The 27,568-nt window shown below is 35.0% G+C and overlaps 4 protein-coding genes across 6 annotated transcripts; 3 read left to right on the forward strand and 1 right to left on the reverse strand.

The window, feature by feature from the left end:
• Nucleotides 1–417: 417 nt before the first annotated feature.
• LOC102621176 (uncharacterized) lies at nucleotides 418–2,985 on the forward strand. The gene is made up of 2 exons (XM_006472684.3): nucleotides 418–731; nucleotides 1,642–2,985. The coding sequence occupies exons 1-2, from the start codon at nucleotides 474–476 to the stop codon at nucleotides 2,791–2,793; spliced, it is 1,410 nt and encodes a 469-aa protein (XP_006472747.2). The 5' UTR covers nucleotides 418–473; the 3' UTR covers nucleotides 2,794–2,985.
• A 7,396-nt stretch (nucleotides 2,986–10,381) lies between these two features.
• LOC102621463 (hypothetical protein) lies at nucleotides 10,382–12,657 on the forward strand. The gene is made up of 3 exons (XM_006472685.4): nucleotides 10,382–11,675; nucleotides 11,989–12,217; nucleotides 12,308–12,657. Exons 1-3 carry the CDS (start codon nucleotides 10,693–10,695, stop codon nucleotides 12,470–12,472), a joined length of 1,377 nt encoding a protein of 458 aa, XP_006472748.1. The 5' UTR covers nucleotides 10,382–10,692; the 3' UTR covers nucleotides 12,473–12,657.
• A 7,579-nt stretch (nucleotides 12,658–20,236) lies between these two features.
• On the forward strand, nucleotides 20,237–22,924 carry LOC102622239 (E3 ubiquitin-protein ligase RING1). Of its 2 annotated transcripts, none has more exons than XM_052441398.1 (2): nucleotides 20,237–22,078; nucleotides 22,235–22,573. In XM_052441398.1, exons 1-2 carry the CDS (start codon nucleotides 21,040–21,042, stop codon nucleotides 22,267–22,269), a joined length of 1,074 nt encoding a protein of 357 aa, XP_052297358.1. In that variant the 5' UTR covers nucleotides 20,237–21,039; the 3' UTR covers nucleotides 22,270–22,573. The 2 variants fall into 2 exon arrangements, with proteins under 2 accessions (XP_052297358.1, XP_006472751.2); XM_006472688.4 differs by having other exon boundaries at nucleotides 20,238–22,078; nucleotides 22,232–22,924.
• Nucleotides 22,583–27,508, reverse strand: LOC102621756 (uncharacterized). 2 transcript variants are annotated; one of them, XM_006472687.4, is made up of 12 exons: nucleotides 27,342–27,508; nucleotides 26,098–26,157; nucleotides 25,944–25,997; nucleotides 25,760–25,820; nucleotides 25,525–25,601; nucleotides 24,910–24,959; nucleotides 24,154–24,236; nucleotides 23,971–24,041; nucleotides 23,734–23,890; nucleotides 23,394–23,536; nucleotides 23,188–23,286; nucleotides 22,583–22,950 (listed from the first exon to the last, which is right to left on the reverse strand). In XM_006472687.4, exons 1-12 carry the CDS (start codon nucleotides 27,378–27,380, stop codon nucleotides 22,870–22,872), a joined length of 975 nt encoding a protein of 324 aa, XP_006472750.2. In that variant the 5' UTR covers nucleotides 27,381–27,508; the 3' UTR covers nucleotides 22,583–22,869. The 2 variants fall into 2 exon arrangements, with proteins under 2 accessions (XP_006472750.2, XP_006472749.2); XM_006472686.4 differs by having other exon boundaries at nucleotides 23,188–23,301.
• Between the last annotated feature and the right edge of the window lie 60 nt (nucleotides 27,509–27,568).

Raw genomic sequence — 27,568 nt, forward strand, 5'->3', positions numbered from 1 at the left:
ACCCATCTAAACTTTTCATTAAGCCCCTTATAGACTAATTGAAATTACATGGACCAACTTATATGAATTTAGAATTATGGAGATAGGAAACCAGTTGATGAGAAGAAAATAATTTAAAATTTGTATAAAATTTAGAATTTTATAGTGAGATGGTTGATTTTAATTTTTTTAATTTTAATTTCATAACTTAAACAAAGGGGGAATATTTTGAAAAATAAAATTTAAAACCGGTGTTGTAATAATTTTAGAGAGGAGGGGAGTGTTACAGGCTCCCCTCTTTTTGTTATTGGACCGCTTTAAATCTGAACGGTAAAGAAAAGCCCAATTCTAGTGGTCAACCCAGCTGAGTGCTAAGCGGGGGCTACTAGTAAACAATCCATTAACCATTTAATCCAAGATCCATCATCTCTTTTACCCTCATTTGTTTATTCGGAAATATCAAGGAAATGGGAATGCAAAATTAGTCGTGAATCATGCAGTGTCAGTGCACCTGGACATGTTGTGAAAGTAAGATGCTTAAGCCGTCCGCCTTCGGGTCTTCTTTTTCTTCCTCAGCTCTGCTTTCGTTTTCGAAGCATTTGCATACAATAAGCATTACTGATTCTGTCAACACCAGAAGAAGAGGAATCAGTACCGCTTGCCCTAGGTACCCTTCTCTCATGGCGAGCTTGTCCACCGTTTCCACCAATCAAAGCGACACCATCCACAAGACCAATCTTCAGCCTCAACAGGTTTCCCCATTTTCCAATCTTTTCATTTTCAGCTCCTTTTAGTCAACGTCTGTGTCATCTGATCCGGATTGTCTCTGCCTCTGTGTGTGTGTCAAGATTTTAAGTCATTTTCTGATTTCTTGTTTCTTTTGGTATAACTGGTCAAATCAGTAGTTAAATTGTGAATTTAATTTCAGCTGGGAAATTTATTATTTTCACTAATTATTGATAGCTATGGTTATTTATTTTCGTTTGTTTAAAATATGAAATGGCGGGGGGGTACTTTGAACCCGTGTAGGGTTAATATCTGGCGTAGCATAACATCATCCCTACCTATATGCAATTAACCTGCTTAGTTGTCTTGACGTGGCGATGGTTTCACGCCAAGGTTGGAATCAGTTGAGAAATTGGAGCTCTATATTTCTGCGCATATTTGTCTCCTGCCCTATATGCTTAACTTAGTGAATGAGAGAATTCTGTTGATACATTATTGGACGTGAACACTATCATGATTCCAGAAAGCATTTTCTTTGACCTTGTGCTCTAGTTTTGCCAATTGATTCTTTTTTTTTTCCCCCAAATATTGAAGTTCGTTTTGTCGTTTCCAAATGGTGGGACAAATTATAACCAAATTTATTATCACTTTATGGTTCCAAGAGTCGTGCAATCATAATAGCAGTACATTATTGCCTTGGGTCAAAAATCTGCACTTGAATAAGTTTCTAACTTTAAACAAACGCTTTCTATATTCTCGCTGTCTTTAATCAGTCATCAGAAGCAAGCTATTCTATTTCCCTCCATGTGCATGATTGTGGCATGGCTTAGCGTTGCATAATTCAGAAGTCCTGTCACCTTTAATCAGTCGTGTCATAAACAAACAGATCTTGATCTGTTTATCTGTTTGTTTGATATATATGCCTCTATTTCTCAGGTTGCTAAGTGCTTGGAGAAGTTTAAAACTACAATCTTTACACAAATGAGTATGCTTGCCATCAAACATGGAGCTATAAATCTTGGTCAAGGCTTTCCCAACTTCGATGGCCCAGATTTTGTTAAAGATGCAGCGATTCAAGCCATAAGGGATGGGAAGAATCAATATGCTCGTGGACATGGGGTTCCAGAGTTCAACTCTGCCATTGCTTCCCGGTTTAAGAAAGATTCTGGGCTCGAGGTTGACCCTGAAAAGGAAGTTACTGTTACCTCTGGGTGCACCGAAGCCATTGCTGCAACCATCTTAGGTTTGATTAATCCTGGAGATGAGGTGATCCTTTTTGCACCTTTCTATGATTCCTATGAAGCTACTCTCTCCATGGCTGGTGCTAAAATTAAATGCATCACATTGCGCCCTCCAGAATTTGCCATCCCCATTGAAGAGCTCAAGTCTACAATCTCAAAAAATACTCGTGCAATTCTTATGAACACTCCACATAACCCCACTGGAAAGATGTTCACTAGGGAGGAACTTAATGTTATTGCATCTCTTTGCATTGAGAATGATGTGTTGGTTTTTAGTGATGAGGTCTATGATAAGTTGGCTTTTGAAATGGATCACATTTCCATAGCCTCTCTTCCTGGAATGTATGAGCGTACTGTAACCATGAATTCCTTAGGGAAGACATTCTCTTTAACAGGGTGGAAGATCGGGTGGGCAATAGCTCCACCGCACCTTACATGGGGGGTGCGGCAGGCACACTCTTTTCTCACGTTTGCCACATCCACTCCAATGCAGTGGGCAGCTACAGCAGCCCTTAGAGCTCCGGAGACGTACTATGAGGAGCTAAAGAGAGATTACTCGGCAAAGAAGGCAATTTTGGTGGAGGGATTGAATGCTGTTGGTTTCAAGGTATTCCCATCTAGTGGGACATACTTTGTGGTTGTAGATCACACCCCATTTGGGCACGAAACTGATATTGCATTTTGTGAATATCTGATCAAGGAAGTTGGGGTTGTGGCAATTCCGACCAGCGTATTTTACATGAATCCAGAGGATGGAAAGAATTTGGTGAGATTTACCTTCTGCAAAGATGAAGGAACTTTGAGGTCTGCAGTTGACAGGATGAAGGAGAAGCTGAGGAGAAAATGATCAAAGTGAGTGCTAAAGGCTATTTTATTTGAATCAGTTGATGTAGTGGATTAAAGATTTGAGTAGTGTGATGTTAAGCATGTGGGGATAAATGGTAGGTACTATCCCAACAATTTGAAGACAAACTACCAAACTTATGAATGAATCAAATTATTTGAATTAATGAATATGGCAGAAACTGGGCTTGCAATATTTTGAGAACTAATTATTATGTCCTGCTAAATTTGATTTACTCTTCCAATGTCAAACAGAAGTTTGGCATTGAGAGCAATATTTGAAACTACCAAACTTATGAATAAATGGCCCCATGCAGAACTTTTTTCCATGTAGTTGGCTGGGTGCTGTTTATCTCAACAATACCCAACTATTTTAGAAGCCACATTGCGCCATTAAAATTTAAACACGCTGGTCCCCTGGGCAATTCGCGAAAGAAACATGGGCTCCCCAATATTGACGCCCACTAAAAAAGCCCGTGGGCAGACGTGAACGCAACTTGAAGAAAAGCCCAAGGAAAATAGAGTAACCAGCGAAACGCGGGATTGTTTTCATTTCCTCTTGAGAGTTCAGATTACCAATTTTGACAGGAGTAACAAACAACGCCTGGCTCCCTATTTTCTTTTTCATTTTTTTCCTTTGTTGTTTTCCAATTGAGGACATAATTTATCCATTTATATCAAGTAGGTACCTATTTTCTGTTTGAGATGACTGAAATACCTTTCATATCCAGTGATAATTATGGTACGGTGGTAATATACATAGCAGTCGAGGACCTTTTTAATACAAATGAACAAAACATGTCAATATTTTGATACATATAAAAAAGTCAGGGATCCAGCGTAATAAAATATAGCCATGATAGTAGTAGTATACCAAAAACTGCACGCATCAAGAATCCTTCTTTGCAAGAATATAAAGTAATATGCAAGAAAGTGAAGAGAAAATAATTTACTCATAGAGAAAATCCGAATTTTGTCTACTAAGATTACAAAGATATTTATATGCGCAGAGATGGGCAAATAACCTAATTTGACCCAATCTGAAAAATTTAGGTTCCGATCATATGTAAATGAAGACAACTCGATCAGATCGGGTCAGAACCAATCCAATCGGAACACCATGCACACACAAACCGCTTATGACACATAGTTCGGACCAAATCACAAAATTTGGATTGAGTTTGAATTACCTTTTTCCCAATCGATTAACTTGAAATTCAATCGGATTGATCTAAACTCGATTCAAACTCAAATTTACCCACCCCTATACATGATTATCTGGAAATTTCTACATGCAACAAAAACGTGAGCTCAAACTTAGCTCAGGTCAACCGCCTTTTTAGAGGGAGATAAAAAAAATTTCAATAAACGAATAGCCTGCATAACAACTTGCCAGCATGGCAGTTGACTCAGCAACTTGCTTAATAAGTTGTTGACATAATAGCTGACTTCATTAGTTGATTCAGTAACTATTCTTAACACCACTAAGACATGGCTAAAGAAAACCTCAAAATGACTTGAGACTTTGAGCTAGCTAAACACTGTAAAAGCTCAATTGTATCACTTCCAGTTTAGAGTTAAATTTAATAATATTGTTTAATTCTTTGTAATTCGTTTCTTCATTTAGTTGCACATTGTGGCGTGTCAGTGAATCTATATATTTAATTTTACTGTTATGTTAATTAAGAAATATTAATACTAATTGTAATTGTATGATCAATTGTTGAGTTATGTGCTATATAGTAGTTAGTAACGAAGAGCTACTAGGGAGTATAAGCTAGTGGCATGAGTCCCTCGATACAATAGGCTAGTCTTTTGGGTAAGGTACTTTGGCATCTGAAGTCCAACCTCCTCCTCCAACAAATGATATTAGGGTCAAACTCTAACAGTCAAGTTATGGTAAAACAATATTTAGATATCTCAATTAGATGAAACATTGAGATTCAACGATAATTCCCATCCAAGGGGGGGTATACGGAAGGAGAATTTTTTAGCCATATCTCACATTATTTAGTAACAATAATTCACTTGTGCTAATAAATAAGATTCAGTTGGATACTCGGGCAAGCCCCTAACATGACTTGTTCTATGTATGATAATGAATTGCCATTATATAGCGGTATACAAATTGTGACGGTCAGAATTGTGCTACCGAAGTTAGCAAAACAGAATGGCCCCTAATCCTTGGCAAAGCCCAATGGCCCTGTCCTAATCCATAATGAAACAAATGAACAATGTTATCAAATATACGGAAATGTGTCACAGGCAATTGTACAAATGAAGGATATAGCTTCTATATTTATTATTGTTTTCTAAAATGACCCTATAGAGTTAAAATTTCTAGATCCAAATCTGGATTGGGCAGGCAGTGAGCAGCAGGGCAGCAAGGGCTGCTTGCTCATGGTCATCAAAAGAGCATAATAAATTACTGGCAGGGTTTTGATGGAATCTGCCAAAGCATTGTCTCCTCAATTTAGAATACTGATGTATGGGCAAGCTCTTTCTCATACAAATTTATAGAGTAGGCAATTAATTACCAACATTTATGACTGTTGGCTTTCCCCCTTGAACATACCTTTCTTATTCTTTCATCAAATGGGTAATTCTAGCACTCTTCTGAACAACTCTGCTTTAAATAAAATGTTTCTTCTCTTTCTTTCTCACTAGTCACTGCACTTTCACTGATTAAATAGTCGCATACTCTAATGTTAATTTGGACACAATTTTTTTTCTTTTTTTTTTTTGGGTTGAGTTTCCACTTTTTGCTTTTGAATTCGGCTAAAAAGTCTCATGTTGTTTAAGGAGGAGCTCCATAAATATATGATTGATCAGTGACTCTTTCTTGATGATGTGAGATTCTGACAACCCCTACGCTAAAAGAGTTTCATATTGTTTGAGAGGAAGCTCTTTATATATAATCATCAACTTCCTCTTCCTCGACGATCTGAGATTCCGGCCTTCTCTCTCGAAATGTTACAAAGTCTTGAATTTTAATTTCGTTTCAAGCATATCGGATTGAATGATTTGTTTGCAATCCAACGAAACTAACCATAATATTAATACCATATACTGTAAGCCAACAGCACATATTTGTAAATGTGCCAAAATGGTGATTTACTTGCTCATCATCTGTTAAAAATGAAACCAGTACTGGTACTGGTCTGTTGGTTGGGCTTACCCAATCTGGTGAAATATCATACGGGGTTCCATTTTCCCAATGGGCAGTGGGGTCAATAACATATTTTGTGTTCTGATTGTTCAACATACACATTTATATATATATTCGATAAGATAATTAAATGCCCTTCGTACACAGCAGGCCAAAGACAAGCCATCTGATATTTGCATATATAAAAAAATAAAAGTGAATTGAAAAACTGAAGTAACACTCCTTGACAATTGCAGGTCCTGCACGTCCCTCCAAACCTCATTGATCCTTCCGTTGCCAAGAAAAATCTCACTTGGGCCATCAGGATTTCCGGGCAGATAACAGATTGCATTTCATATATTATTATTTAGCTTTACTTTCAAACCTAGATCTTATATATTGCCCTAAATGGGATTCGTTTTGAAGGTTTAATACAGATTTGGGACAAGAATAACAATAATAATCTTATGATTTATATTTTTATTAGTCTTATATCCCTCTACTTAAAAGAAAATAATAATGATAATAATTATAATCTCTTTACTATACGATTAGTTTCAATAATTGGGTCAACACTCAACAATGGAATTTAGACCTTTGAACTGGCTAATAACAACGTAGCCCCTAGTTTATTCATTTGTATCAAATAGGTCCCTGATGCGAAGTCATCCCTAATGAAATGATCATCAAATTGCCCTTATAACATTGAATTCTGAGTTCTGACCAAGTAAGTAATTCACAAATGGAGGGCATTAATTTGGTCATTTGAATAGGGTATTCAATAAAAATGAAGGACTCTGTCTGTCTTAACCTTTTTTTTTTGGTTTCTTTCTTTTTTTTTTTTTTAGAAGTTATGAAAAATTAAATTTCCCATTGAATTGTTCAAAGAGCATTTCAGCGTGAAATCTTATTAACATTACCTATAATGCCATCGATGGTCAAAAAAACCAACAATTGAATTCATAAAAACTTTATTAGTGAATTTTTTACTTTTTATCAAAATTGTACTTGAAACTTACTGCATCAATCAAATATCTCAGTTTAAGATATGCCGCCACACAAAATCCCCACTTGCACCCTCCTGCTGCTTTGTCGCACATGAAAATTGAAAAGTACTTTTGACAACAACGCTAAAATAAAATTTTTTGTTGTTTAGAGAGTTAAAAAAAAAAACAAAGAAAAAAAAAATCACCATTCGTTCACCTTCTGAAAGTGACATCATGCCGTCGATATTTTGCTATTTTATTTTATAGTTTATAGGTTAGCCTCTAACGTGGGAGTCCGCAAATGTTGAAAAACATCAATCGCTTACAAAGGCTACTTATGTAATGGCGTATATTTTACTTTTCTCGTTTGACGCTGACATTCGCAATGAGGAAGCAATTAAGATTTTAGATCGGACCGATAAATTTTAGAATATATCAGAGATATTATGTTATTTATATAATAAATAATGATGTTATGACATGTGTGTATTTATTTTAAACTATTATCATATAAGTGGTGATTATATTAAATTTAATTATACATGTTATATATATATTAATTAATTGTAATATATATGATGCATTCTAAAATTTCTCATCAGGACAATTCTATGCTTAATTATTGATTATAACATGGGCGAACGAAGTATTGTGTCTGTTCAATAAACAAATATGTTATTATGAAAAAATTTACAAGCCCAAAAAGTTTGTGATTTAAGACTAGCCCAAAAAGGTCTTGCGCATAAACCTTTTATTTTTATTTTTTTTTTCAAAAATCGTACTCCAAAAATTATAACGAAAAAGTCATTTAGTGAATATTTGAAAATGCATAAAAACAATAACAAAAATAATATTAGTTATTAGGTAACTAGGCCCTCTTGTACGTCCATTGATTATAAAGTCAGTAGTGAATGCTTTTCGATTTTATTCTCAATAATGGAACTAATTTTTAGGTTAAAAATATAACGTAACAAATAAAGTAATGAAGTGGATACGAGTAAGGGATCACATGAAAACAGTTAACAGTAAAGATGGGTTGAATTTCCAAAGAGGTAATTAACATTTTTTTTTTCTTTTTTTCTTTCCTGGTTTCCTTAATGATGTATGGCTGAAATTGCATGGGATAATTCTGCTTTTCAAATTTCAATGGAGGTTTTGTGAGTTTTAGGTTAAAAATAATAATAATAATAATAATAATAATCTTCCAAGAAACATACACTGAACAGGCAAGAATCTAGCCTTTCACATTACATGACTTTTCAAAAAGACGGATTTGATCTTTGATTATATAATGAAAATTGCATTTCTTAAATGACGTAATTACGAATGGATCCCTATTTTCTATGTTTTCATAAATAGTGGCAAAGTTTAGCATTTTGTATGAAGTGGCCCATAGGTTCTTACTGAACCAAAATTCAAAAGGAAAGCTTATATTGGACAAACTCACAACCATTATATTTTTATTTTTTATCAACCAATCGAGAATAAAGACATATTTTATGTATAATAAAATGAAGAGAGACAAATTTGGTATAAATAGATAGATTATGTCCCTATTTTGAAAAATGTAAGAAAATACGGACCTTGAAGTTATTATGCCCAAATCATAATCTGTTACTTTCTGTCTACTCCACTCACTTTAATCCTCCATATCCACCGCCCTCTGATTATTACTTCGTGAAACCGATCCCTGTCCCACGCGACATCCCGTCAAAGCCCTCCAAAATTTGTCAAAACCAGCTAATCGTGGCCGTTCAACTCCACAATCACCCTTTCCTTAAATGATGTCCAAATCAACGGTGATGAGATTGTCAAATATTTTCAATACCACGGCGAACCCCGTTACCTTCTAGAAGCAATAATAATTTCGTATAGTAAGATTGCGAGAATAAATGCACCACTAATTTAATTAAGAGAACTTATCATTGCACCACTTTTATTTTATCTTATATTTATCTAATTATTATAAAATTTTAACATATATCTTGCACTACTTTTTTTTTAATATTTGTATCAATTAACCATTTTTATATTAACACTATTAAATTATTTTAATAAAATGACAATTTTACTCCTAAATAAATTAAAAAGACTATTTTATCTTATAAAAACTTTTAAAATTAAAAATTATAATCATAAAAATATCCCTAAATTTAATAAAATAAATAAATCCCAAATAGAGGTGCTCAACTGATTTTTATTAAATTTAGATTTTACAAAATTTTAATATAAATAAATGAATTTATTTATTAAAAAATTATAATTTTTTAAAATTTTATTAAAATAACTGAATTTATTTCTTAAAAGAATAAATCCTAAAATTTTAATAATTTAGGGGATTTTTATTAAATCCCAAATTTTTGTAATTATTTTTATAATTATAATTTTATATTAAAATAATTTTTATTAAAAATAAAATTTTAATTTTGGGATTTATTTTTATTAAATTTATGGATATTTTTATCATTATATATTTTTTTATTTTTTAAAGTTTTTATAAAATAAAATGGTCTTTTAATTTATTTGGGGGTAAAATTATTATTTTATTAAAATTATTTAATAGTGTGAATGCAAAAGTGGCTAGTTGACACAAATGTGAAAAAAAAAAGGTGGTACAAAGTACATATTAAAATTTTATAGTAATTGGATGAACATAAGACAAAATAAAGGTGGTGCAATGATAATTTTCCTTTAATTAATGTATCATAATTTGCATTAGCATAAAATTATTTGTTATTTTTTATAATCACACACACACACACACTTTCTTTTTATTATTATTATTTGTCTTAATGGCAATCCAAACATCTCGTAAATAGGAATTAAAATCCAGATCGTTTATGTTCAACACAAAATTTTTTTTTATATATATAATCATGGTTTTCTTTTGTTTTTGATAAAATATAATGATGGTTGTTTTATTGTTAAGTGGTTATTTTATCTTAAATTAAATATTATGTATGTTAACTCTCATCCAAAAAAAAAAGGAGGAGAAAGAAATTTATTTCCTAAAACGACATGGCTTCAGTTGCTTTTTGTAACTTAAAATTTCTATTTTAAAATCATATGGGTAAATACAATATCCAATTATGATAAGAGAGAGACGGGTTCAATCAATCTTAACCCTTCATTTCGGGGACCACTAGCAGTTACCGCAGAAATTTCAGATCAACGGTGAAGAAGAACCCGAAGCAATTGACTGGCGTATGAATGTGAAACACGTAGCACAATTTCAAAACAATGGTGGCACGTGCCGGCCTGCCACGGTAAAGCTAAAAAGGAGCGGGGCGGAATCTAGATCCGGCGACCGTATCCTTACCGTCAAGACCGGATCCAACGACTATAATCTTCCCTCTTAAATCAAAGCGTATAATCTTCGTCGGATTCTAATCTGACGGTCAAGATTGAATTACGTAGCCTCTCCCATTACAAGATAAATACCCAAAAACCCGGTCCAAATAGCCAGAAAAACTACTCGCCATCTCTTCTCTCAGTTCTCTCCAAACCAAAAAAAAAAACTCGGATAAATTTCTCTCATATTTTCTTCTTCTTCTTCTTCTCAGTTCTTTCTCTTTCCTTGAAAAGCGCTTGCTTTTTGATTTTGTCTAAGTTTGTACAGCTTGTGCGCACCGTTTCACTTCTCTTAATGTCGCTAGCCAAGCTCATTAGAACTATACTCGTAAGAATCTCCCGCTACCGGAGGGCCCAGTAGGAAAAATCAGAAAGAAGATTTTGATTAATCCAACGGTCGAGATTGGAAGATATCCAAATGGAGGGCCAGAAATCGCAGGCGAAGCTGACCAGGACACAGTCCTGGCTTCTCCGTTCGTCACCCACCATCCGATCCTCCATCCACAGCTTGAGTTTGAGCTCCGTCACCGAAGGTGAGATTAACAAAGACCACAGCCACGAGCACGTGGATGAAGAGCAACAAGCAGCAAAAGAGAACAACAACAAGAACAGCAACAGCAGAAGAGAAGAGGAACCGTTACTTCAAAAACAAGAGAAGAAGCGAAAACCACCCGGTTCGTCTAATTTCCATTTCCAAAGACGAACCGGTTCGGGCCGGTTCGTTGTCCCTGTTATTGCCATGGCTTCCCTCTCGTTTTTCACGCTCATTTCTCTTTTCCTTCTCGTTTACTTCTTGAATCTCAAACGAGAAGAGATACCCACATCGGAGAATTTGCTGTTAGCTCTGATCTTCATTGCCATCACTTTGTTTTTAGCCAACAAGAACAAGAGATTACTCAAACAACTTACTCAACAAACCACTAAAAGATTGAATTTTTCCTGTCGAAATCAACCAAAACCCATCCAATGGTTCATCGGGGAAGCCAACTCGAGCTTAAAGCAGAGAAATGAGAAAGAAAAAAAGAAAATAATACGGGAAGGCGTGGAGTTTTACAGCAACGGGGACTTTTACGAGGGGGAGTTCCACAAAGGGAAGAGTAATGGAAGCGGGGTGTATAATTTTTTTGTGAATGGGAGGTACGAGGGCGAGTGGATTGATGGTAAATACGATGGCTACGGAATTGAGAGCTGGGCGAGGGGGAGTAGATATAAAGGGCAGTACAGGCAAGGATTGCGGCACGGCTATGGCGTTTATAGGTTTTATACAGGGGATTCTTATGCTGGGCAGTGGTGTAATGGCCAGAGTCATGGCATTGGTGTGCAGACTTGTGCTGATGGGAGCTCCTATGTTGGCGAGTTTAAGTGCGGAGTCAAACATGGCCTTGGCTTTTACCATTTCAGGTATAATTTTAAATTTCGTTAGTAATTCTTGATGATTTTGATATGTTTGAAATCACTATTTTGGAGGTGCTCTGCTCCTTGATTGATATAACAGGGGAATTGTATTATTATTTATTATTGTGTAACCAGTTACTCTTTGAATTTGAAAGGGAGGGTTTTTCATTTGTTAGCTTCCTAACGTTCATGCATTGTTTGCTTGTATATCAGGAGATTGAGATGGATCCATTCATTAGGCTTGCCCTTTTTGATTGAATTTAGATTTTGTCATATTGAAAGATCCTATTCCTGACTGTAAATTTTTATTGTGTTCTAGAAATGGGGATAGATATGCTGGAGAGTATTTTGGAGACAAAATTCATGGGTTTGGTGTTTATCACTTTGCTAATGGGCATTGCTATGAGGGGTCATGGCATGAAGGTCGTAAGCAAGGCTATGGAATGTATACTTTCCGAAATAGGGATACGCGATGTGGTGAATGGGATGGCGGCACCCTCAAGACCCCTCAACCTCTGCTAACAGATGCAGTCCTTAGAGCAGTTCAGGTATTTTATTTGACACGTCATGTTAGTAATTTGACTTCCCCTGTTTCTCAGCTCAGTCTCTCATGGTATATGTTGGTTTGTAAATTGCAGGGTGCTAGGAAAGCTGCCGAGAATGCTATTCAACAGACCCGGGTAGATGAACAGGTGAACAAGGCTGTTTTGGCTGCTAATAGGGCTGCAACTGCTGCTAGAGTTGCCGCCATCAAAGCTGTCCAGAACCGGATGGACGGTAAATTTTGTGATATAGATGTTTAGGATTTTAGCTTTGCTGGAAAATGTAAATCTTTCTACTTTTATGTACTTGGAAAAGTTCAACCCGATTGGCAAAATGCTTATCAGAGGTTGAGGAGAGTGTGTTTGAGGTTGTTGATCAATCCGTAAGTTGTACATAGGCCATGTATATCATCAATGGAAGATAAAATGTTCCATAGTTTTGTTTCTATCTTGTCTCTTGCCCCATCAACTTGATCAGAATTGTGTGGGTTTGTTTCTTGGAACTCCATTATTATGTCTTGCAAGCTGCAATAATGATGAGTCATACTTTTGATCCCAACTTCTTGTCTGTTTCATAATATTATCATCATCAGCAAAAACTGTAATACATACGAAATCCTTATCTGCAAATTTGTACAATATGAAAGTCTTATCTGCAAATTCGGTAACCTTATCTCTAATAATTGGGCAGGGCAACTAAAACTTGATAAGTTAATTGTAAAAGAGATTGAACTCGTAATTAAGCCCCAAATATGGAAAGAAAAAGATTGCGAAAGATGAAAACGGAAAATTAAGCCCATGTGTGATGCCAGTTATATTCTTGCTTTTGATCAAATGAGCTTTGGTTTGGCCAATAAATTGACAGAAAACGTTTCTTTTGAGCTTCACTAGCTTTGTGCGAGTCATCTCTAGAGAGCTCCCCCATGTTTTTTCTGCCAATAAAAATGAACAACCAAGATTGACTTAAGAGTCCGCTTAGAATTGAGGTGCCATGATTTTTAAATTAAATAAAATGATATTACAAACTCTTAAATGATGGAGTATGGACTGGTGCACAATGCGAAACTAAGAAGGGGAGAGTGCGCTGCGTCGTATGCTTGTCATCCACACAAAATTTTGCCATCAACATATTTATTTTGAAATTACGTGAGAGAAATATCTTGCGCCACTTGTTCATCAGTGATAATATATGACTAAAATTTTGTTATTACATCTTTCTATGCTAATTATTATTAATTACCTCACCTGTGTTTTGAAAGAGAATCATGAACCGTACTCATAAATATGTGAATTGCTGTACTTTTAAAATTAAACCACGACACAAAACTGATCATTCATCCATAAATTTTTCTCCATTTTCAAAGCTTAAAATACATGTCCAGATATTTGTGTTTGCTGAACTCTATCCGTACAAAGAATAACTCCACCATACATGCCCATACCCAGATCAGAGAATGTCGACAGTAGCAACATGGTGATGGAAAAGATCTGGTATCCATGACCATGATACTTTGCTCGTTTAGTCAAAACCCTATCGCCATCAGCATGTGTTCTCAAACAAACCCAATAAAACTTAAAAGGACAGACAGGCTCTAATGCAGATTGCAGATGATTACTTAAAAGTTCAGCTAAAATATGGATTACGTAGTTGCCTACTACATGTATAATTAATAATTGTTTCGTTAATTTAACAACAGGAGGGCATGTGCCATCTCTCTTTGTGTAGGATAATGTTGGGTCTTGAGATTATTCAATCACAAAAGCACATGATGTGGTGGGTTCTTGTCTTTGTGATAATACTATTACTTTTCATGCATGCATGCTAGCTGCTGGATCCACAATCTTTAATTTTAAAAAAGAGTCACCATGGAAGAACTCTTTCTTTTCTTTTCTTTTCTTATGTTTGAATTTTAAAATGCAACTCTGTAGATTCTCCTCCTTGCTTCTATTATTATTATTATTATTATTATTTTGGATCATCTCTCCTATAGTTAGCTAGCTTCAAATCTACCAACCTCTAGCTGAAACTTTCAACTACTCCACATGCAATTTCACCAGCATAGGAAAATTGTTTTTTTTTTTTTTAAATAAAAAGAGAGAAAGGCAAGTCCACCAACGAAAAATACACTTGAAAGCATCTTATTATTTTGTTATTGAGATGCAGAGTTTGAGTAATTTTTTTTTTCCATTTTGAGAGTTTATTTTAAATTATACTTCAGTTATAGTACACCAATACATATTTTAGATTGTTATATCCTTATCGGCCACTTTATAATATATTATCTAATATAATATTAAAAAAATAAAGAAAGAAAAGTACAGTGTTTATTTAGATTCATTTTGGGGTTGTGTGTGTGGTGAGTTCATTTCTGCTTTCTTCTTTTTTGACTAATCCCATGGAGGCTTGGACGCTTGATTTTACCTCAGACCTGACGGCCAAACCCTTGTTTCCAACATAAAGCCCTGATTTTAATTTATTATTCATATATTGGGTAATTTTTAAAAATCTCTCCTGAAGTTTGGACTTGTTGTAAGTAGATGACGAAAATTTATTTATTTGTAAAAAATCTCCTACCGTCAGTTAACTTTAACATTGACCGTTAGTTGACTGTGCAAAGACAATATTACCCTCAACAACAATTTGTAGACGGAAATAATTAAAAAAAAATTAAAATTGTTAGCGCGAAAAGCACAAACCCTATTTTTTGACAATTTTATCCTTATCAATTCTAAAGATTTACAATATCATAGGTAAAGATTATAACTATTTCATTTTCAAGTTTTTAATTTTATCTTTTTTGTAGAAACTTTAAAAAAATATCAATAATTTAAAGAGGATTTTTAAAATTTTTAATTTTATCTTTATTGTAGAAATTTTAAAAAAATATCAATAATTTAAAGAGAATAAAATAGCCAACAATTTTAATTTTTTTTTAGTTATTTCCATCTATAAATTATTATTAAGGGTAATATTGTCTTTGCATAGTCAACTAACGGTCAATGTTAAAGTTAATTGACGGTAGAAAATTTTTTACAAATAAATAAATTCTCGCCATCTACTTACAACAAACTCAAACTTCAGGGAAGATTTTTAAAAATTACCCTTCATGTATTATAATTTATTGTTCTTGTTTGTGTTTATGATGGTCTCGTGGTTGTGGCAACATGGTCCCCACCACTACTAAATAAAAAATCTCTATTTGCAGCGATTATTGGCCAAGTAAGAGGTTTAATTAATAGCAAAGTTACAGTATTCGTTTGGGTGGTGTCTTGGGAAGCTGACACCTTTCGGGATGCTTGAGTAAATTATTTCTAGGGCTTGTTTCAAATGTATGGACTTTCTAACCTTGGTCAAATTATTTCTTGGGAAAAATCCCCATTTAATGCTCGTTAAAAACAATGAAGCTAAGGGAAGGGCTCGCCTCCGTGAAAAAAAATAAATAAACAAAGAGCACATCAGTGATAGTTAAGCAAATCTCAGTTAAAATCAAACTTTCTATTGGTTCTTGAGAGTTAATGACTCGTGAGAAATATTCTAAACTCAGGCATGTCTGGCTTCTTGCATTCATTATGCGTAATCTCCCCAGCATTTTCTTTTAAGAAACTGATGTTCAAGATTTATAAATAAACATTCAAGACATTATGGACAAGTGATATATACTGCAAGTCATATGCTGCCACATCATGATGATGAAGTTTGCTTCGACGTTGGTTTTGCGCCTGAAAATTAATTATTTCACGGGCCATACATATATATACATATGGCACATTATTATTGCAGCAAGGTGGCAATTGTTGTCCTAGCTGCAGTAAAATGTACCAACTACAGACAATTCCATTGAAGCTTCCCTCTTTTGCTTGCAATTTAATCAAACAATTGATAAAAGTGTTTGGACCCTTATTGGCCAATTGTTGTGGTTCCATAATTAGCCGGGCTAAGCCCCTCTGTTTGAACCACTTCTTTAAGTGCATTGTTAAAAACTACTTTCTTCTATAAGAGGTGCAATTTGTTTGGCTGCTGCATAAACTGGGAAACTTGCTTTATCCCATATAAAAGAAATTGGTTGTTCCAAATATTCGGTGTTATTGATTAAGGTGGGAATCCACAATCAGAAATGGTCTTTCTTAAAGCTAGATTAAATTTGTAGACCATGATGAGTAAAGCCCTTATAAAAACTGAGCAATTATAATCTCACTATATAAAAAATCTTTGGGAGTGGAAACAAAAATTCTATGAAAATACTACGTGGTACAAAAGTCCGTACGGAACAAGCTCTTTTACAATTAACACTACGTGGTAATGTTGTTTTTCATAATATATATATAAACAACACATTTCATTGAATTATTACTTGCCTATATATATATATATATATATATTAACTTGACTTTGGGTTTGTTGACGGAATATTTAGAATTGGCTTGAGACACAAGACAAGGGGTTTCTAACAAGTTTTCAAATTTTGTTAGCGGGTTCAAGCAAATACTTTGCTCTGACTTTACACGCAACGTCGTTTTCATTCCTTTTGTGTTGTTGTTGAGCTTTTAAACGTTTTTCAAATCAAGACCATTTTAAGTTTTTAAATCCTAACAAGTCCAAATTGACCATGATATATATCTATACATATATATGCATATACATACTCGCGCACATTAAAAAGCTTTAACTGTTGCAGCCAAATGTGTTACATTTCTTTATTTTCTTTTTCTTTCTGCAGTATGACGAACTTTCTTCTTTTTTCCGTCACAATTATGGAGCCTGTGAGCTTGGTTTAAGTCACCTAATCCTGTCTCCTTTTTTGACTTTGAGGAAAGTTGGGCACTCAATAATAATGTAAGGTTTCATTAATTTAGTAGATGGATCAAATCTCTCCACGCTTACTCCTTTTGCATATACATATAAAAAATATATATATATATTTGGTGTTGAGAAAAATGAGAAAACTAAAGAAAAAAAATGAAAGAGAGAGAGAAAGCAAATTTCTCTCGTCTTTTTCTTATCTTTCTCTACACCGAATATTACACTTAAAAAAAAAAAAGAACCTAATTATTTATGTTTATAAAATCTTTCTTCTGAACGATTAGTTTAGAAAATAGCAAACGATCAATACTTTTTTTTTTTTTGGTTTCCCTAATTTTGTTTGTAAATAGAATGTTTTTAAATTATAGACTAACATTTTCTTGAATTTCATGCATATTCTTTTTATAAAATGTTTCCTTAAAAAAAAAAAGAAATACTTGGCATACCCTGTATATATATATATATATATTGAAGTCAACCATGGATGATAATAAAAGTAATTAAATGGGTTTGAAAATAATTCCCACCCACAACCGTACGATTGAATGAGTTGGTGGGTCCGAAATTTCTGACAGCGAAGGGTTGACCGTGTGATTTGTTCAAAAATACGCGCGGCGCTTACGATGATTCAGCAACATTTATGAGGGTAGCTCCATGTCACGGTCTATAAAATCTTGATGTGGTCGGCTTTTGTTTATTATTATTATTATTATTATATATTTTATATTATCATTATATCGTCAGCCTCTCTTTTGCTTGCGAAACACTCTTCGTTTCCTTCTTCTCCGGCCTTTTAAACAATAAACATTCAACGTTCCTCTCGCCCTTTTAGATTGATTATACACTGCCGTCTTGTTATAATTTAACATTTTATTAATTAGAATAGTTGTCTAATTTTACGTTACCATTTTGAATCCGCTGGAGAAATAATTTTAATACACATATAATTGCGTGTGTATATTGAATTGATAGCTTCATAATGTAACCAAAAAAAATTATCGTTAATGGATATCGAACACGAGATCCCCGAGCCAATTTCGTCCAAATGATATAACTAAGATGATCATAACAATTAACTTTAAATAAAATGTAATTACTTATGATTATAATTTAACTATATGAACTGTTGTAATTGTTATTTTATTTGTGTAACTACATGCAAGTGCAAAAAGTTATTGGTTATTAACATAATATAGTATAGTTAATCAGCATAATACATTGATCAAAAGAGCCTTTTCTTTATAGAAATCGTTCAACAGTTTGATAAGTAAATCATTTATTTTTTTTCAGTCATGGGAAAGGAATTCGAAGCTTTTCTATATATGTGCATTTATGTAGGTTTAATTTTTTTTTTTTTAAAATATATAACGTAAGATCCGACTGTTCGTAGCTCAATATCTGAACTATTTTGGGGCAAAAAAAAAATTAGTTGATTTAGGAGGTTGGGTTGTGTTACTCTCTAATTTCTGGCAAAAGAATTGAGTGAAATATATTGATGTGAGGCATCTTCTTAATTACTAAAACCCACCCAAGTGATATCTATCATTTTTGCGCCTGCTTATGATATTATTATTCCTTTATCATGCTATCAATTACACAACACATATTTATTCTTTTTCGAGAGGAACTATTTTACATTAAAAGACTATGATTTAGTAGACAAAATTATTTAGTAGCACTACTATTTATGACAAGGCAATTATAAAGAATAAGTGAAATGTATACTTAATCATTAATCTCCCTATCCTGGCTAGCTCTTCATGAATCATGATCATTTTTCACTTATCTTCTCACATAATTAAGTTATTTGTCTTTTTCTAGCCATCGTCTCGTTAGATTTTTTTTTTTTTTTAGACTGATTTCATCAGATTACTGCATTACACAGATATTTACAACAACTGCTTATTGTAGCAGAGGTATTACACTGATATTTATAATCAGATATACATGATTGAGACTTACATTATTACAATAAATTCTATGAAGTACATGCCCAATACAAATAAACCCTCACAGGAGAGGATGTCCATACTCCACTTGCATTTCGCAAGGGAGAAGGATATAAAGAACATTTAGCCCCCACAATGCTTTTGTGGGGGCTAGAACCGCTGCCCTCACAATGCTTGTGAGGGCAGCAGCCCACCACTTCGGCCAAGGCCGAAGTGGCCGTCTCGTTAGATTTGCTTACACACAACCAGTCGCAAAGCTAATGGGGCTGTACCCCGGGCTAGACCTTGCAAATTTTTTTTTATTTAACTACAAAAATACTCTTATAAAAAAATAATCATATTAATTAATTACGCCGCCTCTCAACTATCATTAAATTCTTGTTAGAATTCATCCCACTCTAATATTTCTTTTTATTTACATTGCAGTTTTTTTTTTTTTTTTAATTTAGGTTTCGTATTTCGGTAATTTATTTGTATATAATAAAGATGTTGGAAGGTAAGACTTATTATGTCCCATATTTGGTGTATATTTAATTTCTTATCTCCTACAATATAAAAATATTGAATTAGGAAAATAAATATCTATATTTTCGTTTTTTAGTAAAAAAAAATTATAAATATTACACTACAAGTCAGAAGTTAAACAAGTTATAATTCTGTATAATCTAGATTGAATTTAGGTATATTGTGATCTGAATTTTTATGCTCATATGGTTTTCATTTAGCCTCAATATTAAGAGAAAAAAAAAATCTACCTCACAGACGACGAGAATCAAACATCGTCGTTGGTACTCAATCAAATAGCAGGCATATATATAAATATAAATCAGCAGAACAGGAGATGCGGTCACAAATTAAGTGTCTTAGGGATCACAAGCAAACAACCGTTGGGGTGATTGTTGAAGATTTGAAACAGCTCAAAATTATGGTACGATTTGGAGCATAGATTGGTCAATTACTAAAGGACAGGACAGATCAGCGTTCAGCCGTTCACCTAACACTAGCAAATCTATATATATATATATATTGAATTGGGATGAAAATGATGAATCGTTCCTTGGAATCATAAATACCTTGAACTTTAAAGTCTACCACTTCCACTGTTCCACATGCACATGAAGTAGTTAACTGAAGACACGTTTCCTTCCCAAATGCTGAGGTGACCATTTCTCTAATTATATATACCATTTGCTGGAGATGAGGGTCTGGTTTATTTTATCAAAATCTTTTGAGCATAAACTTGTAAATGAATGATAGAGAAAGATTAAAGATCCATGTCTTTCTTCTCAAAAAAAAAAAAAAAAAAAAGGATCAATTTCTTAGTGTATATTTTTAAACCATGCAATTATAATTCAGAGGTCAGTTATGTAATCATAATTCATCATAATCAAGCTGAGAAGTGAGAAACAAAAGCGAAATCATGTTATAAAACGCCTACATATAACTTTCAATACTATTGTCTTAGGTTGTTTCAGCCATCGAATTCTGCAAAATGGGCCAGCCCATTGGGCTTGGGCTAGGTCTCATGACTCGTAACCCCAATCCAAACTAGAAATGCAAAAATACCAGATTTACTTTTGAAGAACATAGAGAATTTCTCATAGAATATAGGCCCTAATTCCCAAATGCATCCGTAATCAGGAGGAGTCAACTATCGAAGAACCAAATGGGCAGTTACGTCAGTACACAAAGACTCTAACGCGTCCTCCCAGGAAGAAAGTAGTTAACCGTTACATTCCCTCCAAATTTCAATTTTCTGAAAAAGCCTCTATCAAACACAAAAGTATTTCGGTTTTTGTAAAATTGTAACCACACCTTCACTCATCCTTTCCTTAGCTTTAACGACAACAGTGCGAACAATGAGCCGGCAAAAAATTGCCCCTACCGAAACCAAACATAAAAAAGCGAGAATCGCTTTTTGCAAACCCAGAAAGCCACATATACTTTGCTCCCTTTCTCTCCATTCCTATTTCATAAATGTTTCCTTTCCTTATGTGCACTCAATTTCCCCCTTCATTTAATCTCAAAACCCACCAACAAAATTCGTTACCTCACACTAAAAATTTCAAAGAAACGTCATGTCTTTGAGCCCACCTAGAATAAGAATCAACGGCGCCAACGATGCTAATGGGGACGGCAATGGCAACGGCGCCAATAGAAACTACCCGCTTTACTGGTGCTACCAGTGCCACAGAGCCGTCAGAATTTCATCCACCAACCCATCAGAAATCGCCTGCCCTCGATGTTCGGGCCACTTTGTTTCCGAAATTGAGATATCTCGACCAAGACTAGTCGTTGATTTCACTGCTTTTGATCCTTCCCCTGAGGCACGTTTGCTGGAAGCACTCTCTCTCATTCTCGACCCTCCCATCAGGCGATTCGATCATGGTCTTTTTGATGATCAAGAAGAACCCACGCAAGCTCGAAGGCGGTCCTGGTTTCGCCGCAGAAACGTTAACATCGACCAAGAACCTGGTATTGGACGCAGCAATGTTCACAGGAGACCACGGAGAAATCGTAGTTTTGATGGCAACACAAATGAAGAAACGGATGCTCTGCCTCGTCCTCGGACTTGGATTATTCTTAGACATGCGGAGCCTCCAAATCTGCTGGAACCAATCTTGCGCCCCGGTCAAAATCCTTTACCTCCTGCTGTTAATCCGAGAGACTACTTTCTTGGTCAGGGAATGCAGCAACTGATTGAAGAAATAACACAGAATGACCGGCCTGGACCACCTCCGGTACCGGAGGCTGCCATCCAGGCGATACCGACGGTAGAGATCATGGAATCACATTTGGCCAATGACAACACTTGTCCGGTTTGTAAAGAGGAGTTTAAGGTTGGAGGGGAAGCGAGGGAGTTGGCTTGTAAGCATATTTATCACAGCGAATGCATTGTTCCCTGGCTGAGGCTGCATAATTCTTGCCCCGTTTGTCGACATGAGGTGCCAGTTAGCAGTGCATCCAGCAGCCACGATGTTGACAGTGATGACGAACATGGTGATGGTGCTCGGAGGAGGTGTTTGAGGTTGCGGCAGCTGGCCTTTTTATGGCCATTTCGGTCAAGGTATAATCAAAGAATTAATCCGGAGGGCGACAATATTGCTTCTTCCCAAGGTAGGAGAAATTGAACTATTGCTATCGGTAATATTTACTTTCATGCTTTCGATTTGATTGGGATGTTAAGATTGATCATCTTCTAAATGAAAAAAAAAAAAAAAGGCTATGTGTGACGGCGATGTGACACTGAAATTATCATGAATTTTTCAGCAGAAAACTCAGGATGGCGCCATTGCGGTATTCTGTAGCCTTGAATGCAACAGTTATTGCTCGGCGCGACTTATATTGACTTCTTATAGATGTAATATACGGAATTCATAAGTACGTAAACTAATTATGGGACGGTGATGGATACTTACTTGAAGAAACACTCAATTTCTTTGTGAAGCATTCATGGTGTAATTTGGGTTTTCAGCTTTGTATGCGTCAGTCCTTATTCGTCAAATTGAATTTCGACACCAGAATATATACTCAAACGAGATTGAGAATTCATTCTTTCTCCAGATTTCCCGTCTTTAATATGATCCAACCAATTATCTAGCTTCCAGATAACATGAACCATGAACTCAATATTCATCATGCATTGATAAATGGAGTGAACGTTAATAACATGTCACCTCAGATTGCAGCGAGCAATATGGAACTAAATGCTTAAATGAGTGCATATATGTGTTTTCACCAATATGGCATAAAAATGTTCTAACATTGACGTCGTTTTCCTTTTTGTTTCAATGGTTTGGGGAACAAAGAGTCGGAAGATGAGTAGGAGGCCGAAAGGGTTCATCACGAATCAGTTCACACATGCTTGAGTTGATTGTAAGTAGCAGCATGAAAGTGTTCTTTATATCTCATGTTCTTGGGCATTGTGTCAATGAAGATGCCTTGCCAGCATGAAACCCTTGGGTATACGCCGTGTTCTTGAAAATTGTCTGCAATAACAATTTCATTATTACCAGAGGGCAACCCAAACTTCTTGAATATAGATGCTTATGCACACATCCCAACCAAATGTAAAAAGTATTAATGCTGCAACCCATGCTTGAAAAATACTAAAATGCTCCACATGAACTACGCTAAATCATTAAGAAACTAATTGCAGCTTCCACAGGAAGTATTGGAAAAAGAAAAGTTCAGTTGTATGAAAAAAAAAAAAAAAAAAAACTTACAGCAAGGTTCTTCAACTCTGGGTAGTAGCATTTTCTCAATCTGTTGGCTATTTCATTTCCGAGCTCTTGCCCTTGCTGCGTGATATTTCCTTCCTTGGTCTGCATAAATAATTTCTTAAAGGTAATGAAAACATTACCGATTTCTTAAAGTGAGTACAACAGATTACCAATTGAGACAGATCAACATAGAATATTTTTTCACATACTTCTGAAAGTAGTTTAGCAGATATTCGGTCCAGAATCTCTTCCACAAATTTCTCTGCATCCGTGAAAGAGCTTGACGGATTTACAGCTTTGGCCGATGTGTCCTTGACATTCTGTACATCTTTGGCTGGCTTCATGGCTTTCTCTGCATCAAAAAAGAAAACAGAGAACTGCAGGTTCAGAAGCTCAATTGACACAGCATAAGCATTACAATTCTTGTACATACAAATGAGAGAGCCTGTTATTATTGTGAGATAGAACTATTGACATCAATATCACCTAACTGGGCTAAATAAAATTAGATTCTTTCAATGTCCACAGATGAGCATGGTGCAAATTTACCTGTGGCTGCTTTGGAGTTATTATTTGCATTGACATAACTTCCACCAGCACTTTGCACGGCGGATGCTTGCTCAGGAAGATCAGGCAGAACCGTAGAAGCAGATGGAACAAAAGCAGCGAGGTCGGGAGGCTGGTCCTTCCCGACTGCAGGGTTAGCCTACAAGCAATATAGATATACTTTAATAGACAATCTAACACAACTATTTGGTAAAATGGACAACAAACTACTGAAGTCACCTCCAGGTCAACATATGCTGGGTCTCTGCCAATTGATTTGAGAAACTTGTCAAGATCATTGGTGTTAAGAGCTGGAAACAGCAAAGATACATGAGAAATCAGATGCTTTTTAAAAAACTAAAATTTGGAATTAACTCAGAACAATTAAACCGGTGACAGCCTATAGAAATACTTTTCACTTACAGATTGACATGTCATTGGACAATGGGTGGAAGAAGCATCGATCCTGAGCTTTGAATCCTTTATCCAACAACAGTGCAACATCTCTTCACATGAGAAAGTTATAAGATAACATGCATATTAGATAAGCATGTAAAAAAAAACTATTAGAATAAGACATGCATGCCAATTTTTGTTATGTTAAAACACAGACTTTTTACATTGGGTCTTTTGGAAACAAAAAAAATAAGCCTAAGAACTCATAAAAGATAAATCAGGCTCAATTCTCATAACCACCAGCATGCTTGGTTCTCATCACCAGCATCTTTTTACCGTAGCCTTTCTACATGGTAATCTTGCACCCTCTATTTCATCTTCTCATGTATCTAACAACTTATCTATCATGCTATTAAAAAATATGTGAAATTAAGCTATTCTACAGCCAGGAGGAAATTGACCATTACACAACGATTCAACTGTGAGTCAACAATTGAATAACATGGTGTATCTAAATACTGAGAAAGCAGCAGCAAAAAGTAGAAACTGCCGGATCTTGCCTTTACAAATATGAAGCTATTTTAATTTATTAGAAATTAAACAAACACTACATGCAACCATGCCAACAATATGAACTGCATAAGATTGAAACCATTCAAACTAAAAACAAAACTTCAAATTGGAGGCAAGCAAAACAATTTGTATTCTGAACAGATTAAAAATCAACCATAAAAACAGGGAGTACAATGCAAAGTCTGGTCAAAATGAAGAGTTAATGCATACCGTGCAGATTCATTCACCAGTGCAAATGGAGTAACGCTTCCCAACGGCACCTTGAACAGTAAGCACATGCAAACCATCAGCCATTATGATTTATCTTCCTCCAAGTTCAATAACAAGTCATATATCACTTAGCCAAAACATGGAAACTCTCCCTTAATACAATAACCTAATATTAATATAGCAGAAAAGCATAAAATCAAAGTACAATATGTCTAAAGAACGTGGAAATTCTCTGCAAGCATCTTTACTCCCAACCGAATAATAATCAAACTGACAACAAAGTCTAATAGCGTTAATTTTAATATGTTGAACTAATGGATTACACATTATCCCAGAATTCGATCAAGCAACCAGTAACTTTGGGCCTCTACTTGTAGTCAACGAAGGAAACATGTTCCGATCAATTTTCTTCCAAGAGCGAAACATCGGAAAAGATAAGAGAAGAAAGCCTATTTTCCTTTGATAATAGTTTCCAATAAAAGAAAAATTTGTTGCTCAAACAGGTAAATAAGGGCGTTCACTCTTCAAACTGGTAAAATTTATATGTTAGAAATTAGAATCTAACATCAGTTTATAAAAGTTATAACCAAAACTGCGCAATAATCACACACCCACCTTAAGTATTTCAAGCATTGTCTCCTCAGGAGCCATCCTCAAGCCTCCCTTTCCCAGACCAAGTCTTTGAGATAAAACTGTTCAGACATGGGGGCCACAAAGAACTCTCATTAACTATCAGGAAGTATTTAACCACTCATGAGCGGAAACTAATAACATGAAAGAAAAATATGTGCGTGTCAATGCCGCCTCAATGTGCTCGTTTAAGCTTGTTATGTGATACTATACTCTATACCTTTCATATCTACTTTTGTATCTGCCAATGCAGAAACAATATAGAACCTATGTTTCTTGTCCTGCAAAAACAAGCATTTGAAATCATTCTTTCAGAAATGTGGAAGGTAAAAAAAAAGAAAGATCTATGGCTAGAACATTGAACAAATAACAGTCTCACATCAATATTGAGTATTATATTGCACCTTCAAGAACAAATTTTTACTGAGTCCGCCTCCTATGTTCCCAACATACTTTGCCTGAAAGAGAAACAAAATTCCTGCTGAAGTGTCTATGACCGACCATGCAAGGTGTGGGTGTTAGAAAATATATTAGCCAACCTCAGCATTCTTGTCTTACCTGAGCTTCAACTGTCATAACAGCAGGGTGCTCATATTGAGAAAATTCAATTTGAAGATCCTAAAAATCCAAATATGCATGTTATTAACAGAATTTAAAAGATAGACACTGCAACCTATAAAGAAGACTGCACAGAGAAATCTATGTGATGCATAGAACGTTCAACAGAATATCCCCATACTCTAATTAAAACATGTCTAAATTGATCTACCAATCAAAGGTACCAATAGATCATTTTCTCCCTCCCCCCCACCCCTCCCCCTTTTTTACTAGGATAATGACACCATAGAAGCCATCGAATAACAGAACCCAATTCAGGAAAAAAAAAAAAAATCCTAGCATGCCCAAACAAAACAAAAATAAATCTAGTCTCCTGTGAATTTTTCCCACTAAATGCGTTTGACCGTGAGAGAGGTTGTTGTTCTTTCCTATTAATTAGACAAAGGTTGTAAATATTTAGTGGTCCAGTAGAATCATTTCAATCATATTGAGGGATATTAGTATCCACTATTTTCTCCAATTGTTTATTTTATTTTATTTTTCACTTTCTCAAGTTTCAATTTTACATTGTATGACCCACCCTTAGCTTCTAACTTTTGTCAACAATCAATAACCGACATTAACAAAGTTTCTTCTTCACCAAGTTCAAATGCATAACTTCTATCATGCAACAGCTAATGGCATTAGACCCTAGTTTAGTACAATCTTTGGGCTACATCTAAGGGCATTACCGTAGCATCGTATCATCCGGTTATATCATTCTTATCACCAATATAACAATTATTGAAGCAATAACTCTCCACATTAGGCACAAGACCATCATTGACTAAACCAATTACCAATGTGGGATAACTTTTAACTCCCATGCGAACAACAAATATCCTAAGAAAATTTATACATTTACAGCCAGCTCAATTTAAAAAAGGAGCTTGCTAACTAAACAATGACATATTGCTTTACAAGTAGAAGTTAAAACAGTGTAGTCTTTTCCAAGATGAAAAAATAATAAACAAATAATTCAACAAATTCACATCCAAATATGTACTGCATAGAAATGGGACGTTTATGACAATATCAGCCTAAAATCATGAAATAATTAAACTGATTATAATCGCAATTATAGTCACGTGGCATATAATCTAGCGGGAAAATAATGAGAAACCAGGTTGAATTTAACACAAAATCATAGAACAAAATTGAGATCCTAGCTCCTAAAACAAATTGACGAAGACGAAAGAGGGAACCTTTAATCGAGCAAGCAACTGGTCCTTCGAATAAGCCATTATTCTCTTTCGTCTCAGTTCCCGTCTCCAAGTAAAGTCGCAGCAGGGAGCTACAGCCTACGGCGCAGAGAAAATGGTAGAACTCCGGGGGCTAGCCACCGGGTTCAGTTTCCTTAATAACTCGTTGAGTCATGGGTCTTCGACTCGAAACTTGGGCCTTGTAAAAGAAATGGGTTATTGAAGAGTGG

The sequence above is a fragment of the Citrus sinensis genome, chromosome 5 (genome assembly GCF_022201045.2).
Source record: "Citrus sinensis cultivar Valencia sweet orange chromosome 5, DVS_A1.0, whole genome shotgun sequence".
Taxonomy (NCBI): domain Eukaryota; kingdom Viridiplantae; phylum Streptophyta; class Magnoliopsida; order Sapindales; family Rutaceae; genus Citrus; species Citrus sinensis.

What these genes read in the sequence shown, in the direction of transcription:
- LOC102621176 (XM_006472684.3), top strand. Translation starts at nt 474, where the DNA reads ATGCAGTGTCAGTGCACCTGGACATGTTGTGAAAGTAAGATGCTTAAG. An exon ending in CCAATCTTCAGCCTCAACAG is followed by an intron (nt 732 to 1,641) that starts GTTTCCCCATTT and finishes TCTATTTCTCAG; the next exon opens with GTTGCTAAGTGCTTGGAGAA.
- LOC102622239 (XM_006472688.4), top strand. Translation starts at nt 21,040, where the DNA reads ATGTCTTTGAGCCCACCTAGAATAAGAATCAACGGCGCCAACGATGCT. An exon ending in CAATATTGCTTCTTCCCAAG is followed by an intron (nt 22,079 to 22,231) that starts GTAGGAGAAATT and finishes TGAATTTTTCAG; the next exon opens with CAGAAAACTCAGGATGGCGC.
- LOC102621463 (XM_006472685.4), top strand. Translation starts at nt 10,693, where the DNA reads ATGGAGGGCCAGAAATCGCAGGCGAAGCTGACCAGGACACAGTCCTGG. An exon ending in CTTGGCTTTTACCATTTCAG is followed by an intron (nt 11,676 to 11,988) that starts GTATAATTTTAA and finishes ATTGTGTTCTAG; the next exon opens with AAATGGGGATAGATATGCTG. An exon ending in CAGTCCTTAGAGCAGTTCAG is followed by an intron (nt 12,218 to 12,307) that starts GTATTTTATTTG and finishes TGTAAATTGCAG; the next exon opens with GGTGCTAGGAAAGCTGCCGA.
- LOC102621756 (XM_006472686.4), bottom strand. Translation starts at nt 27,380, where the DNA reads ATGGCTTATTCGAAGGACCAGTTGCTTGCTCGATTAAAG. An exon ending in CAATGCTTGAAATACTTAAG is followed by an intron (nt 24,960 to 25,524) that starts GTGGGTGTGTGA and finishes TTACTGTTCAAG; the next exon opens with GTGCCGTTGGGAAGCGTTAC. An exon ending in CAGCATATGTTGACCTGGAG is followed by an intron (nt 23,891 to 23,970) that starts GTGACTTCAGTA and finishes TATTGCTTGTAG; the next exon opens with GCTAACCCTGCAGTCGGGAA.